We start from the raw sequence: 14,841 nt of genomic DNA, 5'->3' as shown, positions 1-14,841 counted from the left end.
GTTTTGCGGCAATTACGAGGCAAAGAACGACCGCGTGGATGCCTACCTTAGAGTCGTCCAAGTTATGTCCAACAATTTTGAGACATTCGAGCTGAACAAAATTCCCCGAAGTGACAACGCACTGGCCGACGCTCTAGCCGTCCTCGCATCCACCTCCGATCCCGACCTCCGCCGAGTCATCCCTATCGAGAGCATCGATCGACAAGGCATCAATCTCCTCGCACACGCCGAGCCCAATATCCAAGATAAGAAAAAGAAAAAACAGATTATCGAACATGAGACTTTCAGCGATCAAGTCTCGAAAAAGCAAAGAACAGAGGACAGCACCCCCATACTCACGCTATTCGTCGTTGAACCATCGGCAAATGTACCACCTGTTGAGTTCTCGGCCGAGCAAGGATCCGCGACTATCAAGGAAGGACGAACTTCGTCGTCTCACGAACAGTCGTCACCATCTCACGAACGAGTTTCATCGTCACCATCTCAAGAACAAGTGTCATCACCGCACGCCCAACCCAATCCCGAACTTCACGAGCGACCACACGATTGGCAAGAAGAAATCCGTTGTTTTATCGCAGACGGTATCGTCCCCTCGGACAAGTGGGAGGCCCGGCGCCTTCGGACTCGCTGCGCGCATTACACACTTTTCGATGGCAACGTCTTCCGTTGGACAGCATCTGGTACACTTTTGACTTGCGTCGGTCCCGAAGAAATCAATGATGTAATGAGAGAGGTTCACGAAGGTTCCGGCGGTAATCACTCCGGAGGTCGCGCGCTCGCACAACGCATACGCAATAATGGTCATTATTGGCCAAACATGAACGACGACTGCGATAAATTCGTCGCTAGATGTGATATATGTTAGCGCCACGCTCCAATAATCCATGCGTNATCCCTTTTCTAAGGGTACGTAGGCAGCCCGTCACAAGGCACAGCTATAACAAAAAATTAAAAACAAAAGTTTCAACGNTGGATATCGTTGGACCTCTCCCTGCGTCCCGTCAGAAGAAATACATTCTCATTATGACGGATTATTTCACCAAATGGGTTGAAGCCGAAGCCTACGCAAAAATCGGAACAAACAAAGTCCAAATNCGAAGATAAGAAAGGTCTCTGGGCCGACGAGCTCGATGGCGTTCTATGGCCACACCAAACTTCCCCGCGCCGATCAACAGGAAGGACACCGTTCTGCCTTGCGCATGGAATGGAAGCCCTTGCACCAGAGGAAATTGGCGTACCTACCTTACGACGCTCAATGCTCGTTCACGAACCTACTCTCAACACTAAGATGATGCTCGATCCCCTCGACACTCTCGAAGAAGAACGCGACAAGGCACTTCTTCGAATACAGAACTATCAACAGCAAGCCGCTAAATTTTACAACAAGAAGGTGAAGCCACGCCACTTTGACGAAGGCGATCTCGTCCTCCGAAAAGTTTTCGAGAACACTGGCGAGCTCAACACAGGAAAAATGGGCGCTCATTGGGAGGACCCTTACCTGATTTCCAAGGCCGTCACTCCCGGCGTCTACCAGCTGCTCGCCATGGACGGCACACCAATTCCTCGCTCATGGAATTCCGGCAACCTTAAACGTTATTACCATTAGAACTTGCTTACCAAAAAAAAAAAAAAAAAAAAAAAAAAAAAAAAAAAAGAACGCTCGTACTACCGAGCTCTCCCTTTGTAATATGAACTACGAATGGCTTGATCCCTTTTCTAAGGGTACGTAGGCAGCCCGTCACAAGGCACAGCTATACCAAAAAATTAAAAACAAAAGTTTCAACCTATCAAAACACACGAGCTCTCTCGAACGAGTCCGTCTTTGCGAGATGTCCAGCTCTTACATCGACCCTCTGGCCAAGGGAACGATTTAAAACGCGTTCCTCATGGATGCAGCGGTGAAATAATCTGCATAAATAAGCCGACCCAGATCGCATTCAGCTAGCAGGCGGTTAAGTTTGTATAAACCAAGTTCTTACTTGCACTCTCTTGCCGATCTCGTGGCACACACAGGGTAAGCCGGACACCAGAGCCGCACCTAAAAGGTACGACGAGCTCATCTTGACTACCACCCTAAACATTTGGTATTCGATACACGTAATAGGATAAGCCAGAAGACGTCTTGCACCGTAACGTACAACTCGATACCAAAGATAGGAAAAACACAAAAACATTCTTATTCCATAAACATTCTTATTCCAGAAGAACACAAGGACAAAGCAACGAAAGCCAAGTACGAAAGGCCACATTCGGCACAAAAAACTAACAGAACAAACAAGTCTCAAAGTACAAACTTAAGCTCACCGATCTTCACGTGCCAGACCTGGCACTCCCTCCGCAGACTTTCCAGCGTGTTCATCGGAACATTCGCACCCCTAGCAACCATCTCCTCGAGATACGAGCGAATCCCCTCAGCATGGTTGCTTTCAACGAAGAAATGGTCCGTGCACTCTAACTGGATAATGTAACGATGCAATATGTCAACCCGAGTCCGGCATGCGTCAAGCTCGGGCCGACCTTCGAAGGGCCTGCTCCCAATAGGCTCGAGATCGTCCGCTTCAAGGACGGGAATCTCCACCTCAGCCAATAACGCCTCACGACGAGAGCGCTCCTCTAACAAACGATCCAATCTCCATTTCGGGACCAAAAATCTCTCGTCGATCATAGTTTCAAGATATCCGATAATTTCGTCAACACGATGAAACCAGAAATGACGCTCGAACTTTTGACGCGTAGCGAGAATGTACGCTCTCAACCTCTGGATCCGAGGGCAATAAAACTCCATCTCGGAATGAACTACATCATCGGACCTCGCAGAGAGCCGCTCTCGCGCCCTCCTCAGCCATGCCGACCTCATTGTCACAGGCATATGACCAATCTCAACTACTCTAAAATCAAAAGGAGAGGTTTATCTTTAAAACAAGAAAGGAGGATGATGAGAAATGAGCAACTTGAAGACTAATTTATAGAACAAATAGTACAATTTTTGAGGCAAAGCAATCAATACCGCAATTCTCGAAAAACACATCCATAGAATGATGAACACATATCATAAAACCAGAAGACAACACATAAAGCAAGTCCAATCATAATGCAAAGGTTCAAAAAGAAAATACATCGCCTAAACGGCCCAACATCCGCTACAAAACGGAAATAGGTTCTAATAGAACAACAAGACAAAAGCAAGTCACTGCTCGGCAGCAACCTGAGCGTCCGAGCCCGCAGGTGCCCCTGCCATGACGACCTCCTCTCCTACGATCATGGGAACCTCCGCCGCCTGAAGATACGTAGGAACGATCGCAGTCTCTGGAAGAGCCTCGAGGTCGCTGTCCAAAACGTCGGCGATATCGAAACCAAGAACCTTGTCCTCCCACATCTTCGCATCAGCCTCCAAGCCGAGCAAAGTCTTCGACGGAATGACCGTACCACTCTTCACCAGCTCCTGAAGACAATCATAGGTGCCACTCACCTGGCTCAAATTCAGAAGAGACTCCTGCGCCGCTCTGTTGTCGATAATATGCTTCCTCATCCTCTCAATATGAGACCTGTAGCCAGCAACCTCGACATCGATGCCATGCCGCTCCGCTTGCAGCTGCTGCAACTGCGCCTTCTGAACTGCGTGATCAACCTCGAACTGCTCGAGACGAGAGCGGGAAGCGTCAAGAGAAGCCTTGAGATCGGCCACTTGCTTCCTGAAACCGGCAGTTTGCTTCATAAGGACAGCAAAAACCCCTCGCTCTTTATCAAGATCCTGACGAAGCTCCTCAGCCGATCTCCTCGACGGTTCAGAAGTACGAGAATCAGCAAATTGCTTCTCCAGCTCGGCAATGCGACGCTCGTACGAGACGACCATGCGATTCACGCCACCACCATCCTAAAATGCAAGAAATAAAGAATCAAGATAATAATTGGGAAAAATCAACCAAGAACATAAAATGAAATGCCAACCTGGAAGTGTTTCCGAGCCCACGACCGATACAGCTCGGGATCATAGAGAGAACCCACAGAGGCTAGCGAGCTCACCACAAGCAGCAGCATTGTTGATGAACAACTCATCCTTCGTCTTGTAAGAAAAGGAGAACGAATCATCAATCTCAGTAGTGTCGCGCGGTATGCCATCCCTCCTAGATCTCTTGGACGACTCGGGCTCGAGAACAACCACCTCACCACGATGGAGTAGGACGCCCAGAATCAGCGACAACGATCGCTAGGGCATCAGAAGCCTCATCACATGACTTCTGCGCACGCGGAACGACAGCAGGAACCTTGGCAGCTCTTTTGTCGGCACGGGTAGCAGCCACCTCCGCCAATCTCAAATCCCCTGCAGCTCGCAGATCGGCACCTCCACCGGCTGACGGACCAACGACCTCAGTATCGGCAGCGCGCGAAGAAGACCCAGCATCAACTGCCTTCTTGAACTGATCGGCGTATCGAGTAAGACGAGTGCTAACTTTCCCCATCCCTAAGCGCGGTAGACCTAAAAAGGAAAACAAAAGTGTGACGACCCAATAACCACCAAGGAGAGCAACAATCGATACAACAGAATAAGCAGGAAACTCACAAGATCTCTGAGTAATCGAAGGCCAATGGAGCGCCCCTAGTGTTCGGATATGTCTGAGATTATCGAAAAAACCTGGAGGATGAGCGCGCAAGCGGACGACAAGCTCTGTAAACACCGACAAAAATAAAGAAAGGGTCAGAAACCAGTCAAATAGCAATCAAACAAGTATGAGTGAGAAACTATGAAGCTACCGGGAAACATATTCCACTCAGTAGCGCAAAACACATCAAGGTCATCAAACGAAATCTCGTCCCGCTTGACAAAGAAAAAATAACGTTGCCAACGACGAATCTTTTTCCCAGCCCCGACGATTATCTGATGACCCGATTTAGCACTGGTGTAAAAGTATCCCGGACTATCTCTAACTTTTGTGAATTTGGTGGCTTCCTCCAGAAAATGCACGTCAACCTCTACACCACAGTTGGTACCAAGTATCGCCAAACTAACCGCATTACGGATACCTCCCACAGAAAGCTGAGAAATGGCAATCTTACGCCTCGCACAATAACGTATCAAAAATTCTGGCAAAGGGAACCAAAGACCGCATTCAGTAAAGTAATGCTCAAAAAGCGCAATGAAACCTGTCGGAGGCGTGCAAGGACGTTCGTGAGACTCAAGAACCCGGAAAACCAATCCCTCTGGCATCCTACACCACCGCGCCATCTCAGCAATAGTATCCGATGTGCACAACGAAGGACCATGAACGGCCGGACCGACTGAAAGATTGGCACCAATCGACGCAGCGCTAAGACCCAAAACAGCCGAACGTGGACCAGTATCCTCGGCCAGGACAACGTCCATGGGACTCCCACCAGAACCACTATCGCTATCTTCACTGAACTCGAGAATATAAGCAAAATTGTAGTCGTTGGCCAAACTATCGAAATCTCCACACATCTGCTCCAATACCGACACTAACATCATCAAAAACATCTTTATAAGCCGCAAACTCTTCGGAAAAAGCACGCTGGATTCCCGCAAGAGTTTTACCACGCTTATACGTTAGAACTCGGGAGCTCGTCGAAGGACGACCTTCCTTTCTGCACGAAATGCCGACCTCGCGACCACCCTCCATGAGATCGGCATCACCATCGTCGGAATCGACCTTGCAGGAAGTATCGATGAGATAGGAACCAACCTCAACCCAGCGACTAACTACGCCGACCTCAGGAGCACCCATTCGCCGAGCTGACATCCTGCTCGCGAGACTGCCGATCTCATCAATTCGACAAATGGTCGCAGTGCCCTCAACCATGTCGATCACCGGTTCGTCTCCTATGCCGATCTCGGGCATGCCATCTGTGCCAACCTCGTTCGTACCCCCTCGCTGATCTCTCTCGCTTGGGGCCCTATCGCCTGACGACCGAAAACCGAGACCTCCACACATAAGATCAGCGTCGCCTTCATCAAAATCGGAACCAACCGTAATTCAGAGATCAGTCGTGCCAAGCTCGTCGCCGCCGAGCACAGTTGTGCCGAGCACACTATTGTGCCGATCTCCCGTCTTCTTCTCATCACCTGGCCAAACCCCACAACTTCTTGTACTTGGACCGATCTCGCGAGTAATGTCGATCTCGTCAGGGTCGGCGTCGAGCTCACAAATGCCGACCTCAAGACCCCCTCGCCGATCTCCCACATCGATTCCAACCGGATCACAAGTGACCCCATTCGCAACATGGTCGTCGTGCCGCGCTCCTTGACCAACCTCACCGCCGACCTCAACTTGGTTGTCCGATCTCCGACAGCCCAACTCTCTTCGGCGATCTCCCATCTCCATCTCATCGACCTCGTCCGATCTCAAATTAAGATTGCCGACCTCTCGATTTACGAAACCAGGGAGCGGCGCCGAGCTCTGTTCGGCGAGATCGACCTCAACTCGGTTGTCCGATCTCTGATAGCCCAACTCTCTTCGGCGATCTCCCATCTCCATCTCACCGAACTCGTCCGATCTCAAATTAAGATCGCCGACCTCTCGATTGACAAAACCAGGGAGCGTCGCCAAGCTCCGTTCGGCGAGATCGACCCCATTACGCGCACATGCTCCCAACAAAGAACCGCCGATCTCACAGAGCCGAGCTTGGCATTCCAGATCGAGGTCTAGACTATCATCAGCAACGGCGGACCCTCGCCGATCTGGGTGAACCGGCGATAATGAGCCGACCATCAGCGACCTCGATCGTGGCAGCATTAAGCCGATCCCTTGCTCGGCGGCGGCAGCTAGGATTTTTAGGTGTACAACTAAACTAAAGAGAGAAAACTAGAGAGAGAAGGGAGCAAAAAAAAATAAAAGTAAAAGACTAGAGAGAGAGAAATTACCTTCTTTATGGAAGTGGAGGAGGTGAAGAAAAAGGAGAAGAGGGTGAATACATAAATAAGTAAATAAAACGGAAATTTTACTGTCGTAATCCGTCGCCTCGATCTGCGATCTGCTCTTTTTCGGGAAATTCATCGAATACCGCGCTTAGAGTAAAAACTGCTGGATATCCACGGTATCTCTCGAAGAACGAGCCTGGTGACTACAGAAGAATCGCTGTAGCAATTTTGTTCCATAGAAGCGACGAGAGACAATATGTGCCGAGCAGGCATATTACGGACAATTTAAGTATGCCCGCCGATCGCAGAAGTACTGCCACTCTCCGGACTAAAGGGGGGAGACTATTGTTGGATATGGGCTACGCCCAATATGCCACTCGGCCCAACGAGATTAATTAATCACAGTCTCGGCCCGATAAGATTGGGAGCAAGTCATTAATTTCCGCAAAGGGCAATCTCGGGAATTCACGACAAAAACCCTAGACGTCCCTAGGTCAACAGTCCCCTATAGAAGGAGAAAGCATTTATTGGGATCACCATCCTGATCCGCGGACAATACCTACAGAGCAATACTTTGCATCGAAAATTGCTATTGTCTTTCGTATAATTCGTTCTTGTTTTCAGTTCGTCACTTTAAGCTTGCTAGTTCGTTTGTGAACAAACAAGCTCTAACCCGACTTGTTTTAAGTGACGATCTCACGTTTTCCCCGATTAATAAAAGAACTTGCTTGCTATTTTCCACAAAATTATTATTTGTTTAAACTGTGTAATCCCCGGTACAAACATAATCTGCTTCTAAATAAAAGCTGAATCAGTTGTTCACTTGTACTATTTTTACTTAGATAGATTCTTCATTCTTGAAATGTGATGATGACATTGATAAGAAGTCCGTTAATCTTAGTGTATATCAAGAATCATGTAATTTTCTCAAATGTAACTTATGCGGGTGTAATCTTAGTGTAAGAAGTCCGTTAATCTTAGGTGAATTGTGGCTTAGGGAGGATAAGTAAAATGTGACTTTTATTATTAGAAATATTAAAATAGAAAAAATTGTTTTAAAGACAATAATGGTGAAGGCAAAAAAAATTCTAAGCCACAATTTTCTATCTTTTTCTCCTAAAAAATCATTCACCAAACTCACATAACAATGATATTGATAGCCAAAGAAAGTGAAGCAAAAAAAGTTTATGAGACGAGTGAGTAGACGACACAGACACGGTGAATAACCGTGAGCAAAATAGATTATCAATTGTTCACTATTCTTAAACCCTACAAGTAGTTTCCTTTATTCTTAATTATCCTTAATTAATATCATTGTTACTAGAACTCCGACCCGCCGCGATGTCGCGGAGGAAGTATTTTTAAAAAGTAAACAAATTTAAAATTTAAAACTATACATTATGAAATCATTTGAATGTAATAGAATAGTTTGAATACATAAACATTAAACATAAACTGTTACTTAAGACACAACTATCAAAATAAAAACATATCAACAAAAAATATTATGTAGAATAGACGTAACTTTGCAAAAAAATTATTGCTTAAATTATTATAAATATATAAGATATTTTATGAAGAATTATGGTAAAGAGCGACAACAAAAAAAATTATAATGACAAAGGGATCTTAACTAAAAAAATTTAATTAATGGTTGTAATGAGTAAATGTAATTTTAATAAATAATTATAATTAAAATTGTATTTAATAACGAGTGAAACTATATCAAAGAAAAATTGAAATTAAAATACACAACTTTCAGTTATTTAGTTTTAAATTTTAAATTTATTTACTTTTTAAAATATACAATAAATAGACCCACATGTAAATTCTATATTAAGTTGTATTAATTTTCTCTATTGCTATAATCATTTCTAAAAATTTAGTTAGATTATAGAATAACGTTGAATATTAGATATTAATATTCAGTTATTTAGATTCAACATAAAGTGAAAAATTTGTTTCAACGAACTTGCTGGTTACTGATGAATAGACAAATATAAAGAGAGTTCGGAAGACATGACTATTTAAATAGACACACGTCAATGACGTCATACACCTATTAGAACGAAAGTTGTGATGACAAAATATAAATAAAATATAGTGAAAAGACACAACTCTTTAATGAACAGATACAACCGTTTGATTTTTTTTTAAAAAAAACAAATAAAAACAAAAGATTTATGAGAAGGTACCACGAAAAATCGCAACTGTTTGCAATTGATTGTACCTAATAATCCATATAAACTGCTTTCAAATAGAAGGCATCTTTATTACCATATTGAAAATGTCAAATTCAAAAACTCACTATATAATCCATCTAACTGTTGAAAAAAAACATAGGTATTTTTATTAAATTTTTATATTTAAAATTAACTAAAAGTTGTAAATTATATTCATTATTCCAAAAATCTTTTGTTAAATCAAGAATTGGAGGAATTTCTTTACTTTTAAAAGAATGAATGCTAGAGAATAATAATTTAGAAAGCTGTAAAAACTGTTGAGAATGAAAATTTATATTATTTTGTGTCATAGCAAAAAAATGAAAACAGTTCAAACAGACAAATATATATAGATTTCAAAAGATACGAATGTTCCAATAAACACAACTCTATAGTGAACCATTGTAACTTTTCATAAGTAACCGTTTTAATGAACTATCACGACTTTTCGGAAAATATCTAACAGGTACGATTGAAAAAACACAACTGTTGGTCGTATTTATTCGGATTGTTATTATACATAATTTAGAAAGCTGTAAAAACTGTTGAGAATGAAAATTTATATTATTTTGTGTCATAGCGAAAAAATGAAAACAGTTCAAACAGACAAATATATATAGATTTCAAAAGATATGAATGTTCCAATAAACACAACTCTACAGTGAACCATTGTAACTTTTCATAAGTAACCGTTTTAATGAACCATCACGACTTTTCGGAAAATATCCAACAGGTACGATTGAAAAAACACAACTGTTGGTCGTATTTATTCGGATTGTTATTATATATAGATTAGATTTAGAGTCTGTAGAAATTTTCTTATATATTAGATTTATTAATATTGTCATGGGCTTCTCAAACAAAAAAAAATCCACTTTACATACATTTATCTTATCAATTTAAATACATAAGCCTAGATAGAAAAAAAATGTGGCGTAACAAATCTTTAATTTTTGGTGGCTTAGGGCAAATGCCCTTTCCTCTTGCCTGTAAGCACGGCACTATGTGTAAATATTATTTGACAACGAAAGACTGAAATATATAGACGTTCACGTGTCCCTTGCATTTTGTAGAGGAGCTTTCTGTTTTGGGAAAATTGAGGAGAGATAATATAAGCAATCACTAGCAAGTAACAAACCAAACGTTGTCGAGTTTTTCTAAGATACAACATCAAAATGAAGAGAGAAAAAAAAAGAAACTAAAAGAGCAAAAAAAGGCTGAAACATAAACAAAAAAAAAAAACTAAATTAACCCTAAAATGAATGGTTCCCGCATGTTCAGGTCCTCCATAAGTAAAACTCGTTGCTGGTCGTCTTGATGTTGTAGTAGGTGGGATTCGTCTCTTCGACTGTGAGATCGTAGGCAGAGCCGTGCAGCAGTTGTAAAGGGCATCCAATTTTTTTTTAAAAACAAGGGCATATAATTTAGTTATGTCATGTAGTTTATCTCTAATAAAAATATATAAGTATAGAAATATGGGCTGATAAATTTTTCTTACAAGTTATAGCTTTAGAAACAAAATACATGGATTTCTACAATCTAATTTTAATCATAGGCTTATTATATTAATTAATTAAAAACTAGTTATATGACATATACTCTTTATGCTTAGTTAAACAATTAGGATTACAAATTCATTTTTGATAGCTTTTTATTTGGTCGTTAAGGCTTTCTCATCTTTTCATTCTATGGTAACACAATCACAGATTTTTCTTTCAACGTCTTTTCACCAAATTGGTTATATCAAATTAAAACCAGTTTTTTATTTACTATCTCTATTTACTCTATTTTTTAATAATTGAAGTTATCAAATCATATTATGTTAATGTTTAAGAACTAATATTTCGTTTCAGTTTATTTTTGTTATATGACACTATGGTTAATTTTTACAAACGTTTTTATTTTGTATAATTTAAACAAAGGCATTTTATTTTTGTTTGCTTCTTATAATTATTAACCTTTGCACGGCTCTGGTGGTGCTCGGAAGATACCTAGATCCCATCTGTAATGTTGTGTGCTGACCGGAGACGTATATATATGTAATCGGTAGATCTTTCTCATGTTTTAAAACTATATATGTAACTAGGTGGTAGCCCATGCGTTGCTTGGGTTATTACATAATCATTATTTTATTTTAAAGAAATAAGGTTAACTATCATGTTACTATCATTTTAGTTTTTTTATTGTGTACATCAAAATATTTTACTTATGTTTTGCTTATATTTTACATAGATTTTAATTTTTGTTTTTTTGTTAGTTTACTTTTTCATATTAAAAATATATGTAAAATGCGAACTTGTCATATTGGGCCATGAGCTTATGTATTTGTTAAACCGTCTTAGATTTCTTACCGTTTTAGCAATAAATCTTATAGATTGCATTGATAATGATATCGTGCAATTTACATGTTTGACTTTTCGGGTTCTTATTATGTTTTAAAATATAAGTAGAACAATATATGGATTTAAATTACAACGTTTTACAATATATGAATTTTAATTTATTTTAGTTTAATCTTTAAAATAAAATGTTGGATTAATATTATTCATATACATTTTTAATATAAATCTATAAAAGATGAATAATAATGTATCTGAGTTTTTTTTTTTTTTTCAAAAGTAACAAAAACAAATAATTAGAAAATTTAATTTTAAAAATAACAAATGTCAAAAGGAAGAATGTATATCAACTTCTTCTTACAGTATGAGTTTAGTTTAGAGAAAACTTTACTTTATTATATCAGATAATAGATTATCCATGTAAGGTCTTTGACCCTTCTTATGTAAGCCACATGTTAATGCATGTATTGAATCTTATCACTTTTTATTCAGACAAGCTATGGTTGAATCTAAATGAAACAAACAAAAAACCAAACATTGAATCTGAACGGTGATACAACCTAAAATCTTGGAGCCAAACATTGAATCAAACAGCTTAGTCCTACAGAAGAGGAACTCATTAATTTACCTGTCAACTATTATATATATTGTGCAGCCCAATATATATAACATGATATTGGGCTCCTTCTTCATTACAACTTAGGGTTATGAGTGGCTGATAGGGTAGCGAAGAAGTTTCTTTCTTTCAATTATGACCCTAATTTGTACAGTACGATGACTAATATGATAAAACAAGTTGTATTGGCAGAAAAATCGGTCTATAAGTATAATTAATCGGTGAATAAGAGTTGTTCTTGAGCAAAAAAAAAAAAAAAAAAAAAAATTGGAAAACAGTTACTTGTTGGAGGTACATATTACGAAAGAAATATGTTTGGTTGTAGTTATCCACTTGGACACTTGGTCAAAAGGTGATCCTAATTAAGCCTTGACAAATGTAATGTGCTATATCTACTTTGGTTGTTCTAAATTTTGATACGTAACTCTTTTAATAGTGCTCGGATACAATCCAAGTCCCACATCTGAAGTTTAATAAAACTATCATTAATATATAAAGGGTTATGGTCAATCTACTAATTGTCAATTGGTTTTTAGTTGGAAGTCTAAGATAAGCCCAAATTTAACATGGTATCAGAGCCCACGGTTACAATTCTGGTAGACCTAGAAAAGTGGATAGTAATGGGGGACCAAGAAGGGATTTATTTTTGGTCCAAGTGGGATCGGTACGGGATGGAGGTATCATCTCGAAGAAAGCGTGTTAATATCCCACATGTGGTCCTTGGTTTGAAGGGGAGATTGTTGGGATACAATCCAAATCCCACATCTTAAGTTTGATAAAACTATCGTTAATATATAAAAGATTAAGACCAATCTACTAATTGTCAATTAATTTTTAGTTAGAAACCTAAGATAAACCCAAATTTAACAAATAGATCAAGTCATTTGTGGCAATTGCCAAAAGTTTGTCGGAGAGGCTAAACATCTCGTCTGCCTTCTCGTGGGTAATTTTCTTTAGATATTTTTGTCATAAACTCTTAAAAATAAGGATCACTTAGCTTGATACATGTGTGCCATGTGGCCTCTTCCAAAAATCAGGAATACAACGAGAAGACATATAGTGATGAGGAAGTGAAGACCGGGAGCTATGACGACTGTATAATCTCTATTTTCTATCACGACTGTATAATATTCAAAACTGTAGCCAAAAAAAAAAAAAAAAACATGTCTAACACAACGGAACATTAATTGGTTACTGAATTTTGGAAGCCTTGACAAATAAATTCTATAAATATATATTTGATAGAAAAATTATTTACTGAATCTACCAATAGATTTGGATAGGAAATGATAAACATGACCCTTTTAGTACCATGAAGCCTTCTCACTTCTCAGTAGTCAGTAACAAAACCAAAACCTCAGTTACATCAAATGTGTAAAGAATGAGACGTGCATCTCAAGAAAAGGAAGAAACCAATTAAAACCTGGTACTCTTCAACCGCCCCCACCACTTCATCTTCACCTTCTCCGCTGAACCACCTGTTTCTTCACTCCCAAGTTTGCTTAGAATCAGTTTCGTTTCCCTTAGTCTGCCTCCGTAATCCTTCTTCCAAGTATCAAACATCTGTTTCAGCCTTCGTAGCTCCCGGTCTGGATTCAAGTTTGCTTCCACCTGACCAGACTTCACTTCCATCAAGAACTTTCTGTCGTCACCAAATACCTGAGCTCTCTGTCCGAATTCCTCAGCTAACCGGCTTATCACGCTTAAACCCACGCCTACACTTCTTGACCTGCCATGGCCCATTTGGAAATGACTACCTCCTGAATCTAAATCTGTTCCATCGCTTGCATTCACCGATGCATCAGAATTTCTCGCTGAGTCCTCAACCTCAAGGCTTTTCTTTGCGATGGAAAGACTGGATTGCAATGATTTCATTTGCTTTTGCCAAATTTCTTCCATGGATTTCATCTTTGTTTCATATTCAGACCACCGGTTATCATACTGCTGGAGTCTTTGTCGGAGGATGTCGTTCTCCTCTTCTTTCTCACGAAGAGCAGCTTCGGTTTTAAGAACCCTGCGCTGAAGTTGGGAAAGATATGATGCCTTCACTAGCACCTCGTCTGACTCATTTCTCTGCATAAAGAATCGGTTTAAGATTTGGGAAACATTCATATATATCCTATAGTCAAATGCAAGACAAGAATGAAAACTTTGTAAAGGACCTTGGTGCCTCCAGATTCTAACCATCCAATATCTCCGGCGCATCTTCTAACCAGTTCGCCGCGAATTGCTGCAGAAAAAGGTTTCAGCATTTATTGGAACTTCTGATTTTTAATACATTTTGAGGTTTAATTTGTTTCAATGATGAGAATTAGTCAACCCTTCCTTACCTGATTGTATTACAACAGATGCATCAACCGTGGCTTTATATTGTCGCCTAGCAATCCTTCTCTTAACATTGCTTTGAATAGCAGCAGAAGCTCGATGCCTCTGCAGTAACTCCGTGTATTCCTTTCTAATCTTTTCTCCACGAACAACTGAACAGAAGGATGTATGAGGAATCCATAGCTCAAGTTAACTAAAATATATCTCTACTATAAGAAGATAACATATACAAGCCAAGATATTGCAATGAGACAAGGGGTAATTACATGATTGAAGAACAGTGATTCCTCTTTTTAGGTCTTTTATACGACAGCGTGCTTGGTGCCCTCTAAAATAGCTTTGAAGACGTAAAATGCCATGAAGAGTGCGGTTCCTTGTATCTTCAAGAACCCCAATCTGCAATGGTGAAGCGAACATATTGCAGTAAGAATGACTAATTTTTGGTCCCTCAAAGTCAAGACATCA

At 40.3% G+C, this 14,841-nt stretch overlaps 1 protein-coding gene across 1 annotated transcript in view; it reads right to left on the bottom strand.

The window, feature by feature from the left end:
* Positions 13,267-14,841, bottom strand: part of LOC104777967 (myosin-3) — a 9,571-nt gene continuing 7,996 nt past the window's right edge. Inside the window, exons 22-24 of the mRNA XM_010502294.2 lie at positions 14,382-14,528; positions 14,214-14,281; positions 13,267-14,124 (exon numbers count right to left, since the gene is read on the bottom strand). Of these exons, the coding sequence (XP_010500596.1) occupies positions 13,468-14,124; positions 14,214-14,281; positions 14,382-14,528 (872 nt within the window). The 3' untranslated portion in view covers positions 13,267-13,467. The remainder of the gene's footprint in view (positions 14,125-14,213; positions 14,282-14,381; positions 14,529-14,841) is intronic.

This window comes from Camelina sativa, chromosome 3, assembly GCF_000633955.1.
Source record: "Camelina sativa cultivar DH55 chromosome 3, Cs, whole genome shotgun sequence".
Classification (NCBI taxonomy): Eukaryota; Viridiplantae; Streptophyta; class Magnoliopsida; order Brassicales; family Brassicaceae; genus Camelina; species Camelina sativa.
Note: the sequence above shows the minus strand (reverse complement) of the source record. Positions and strands in the feature narration are given on the sequence as shown.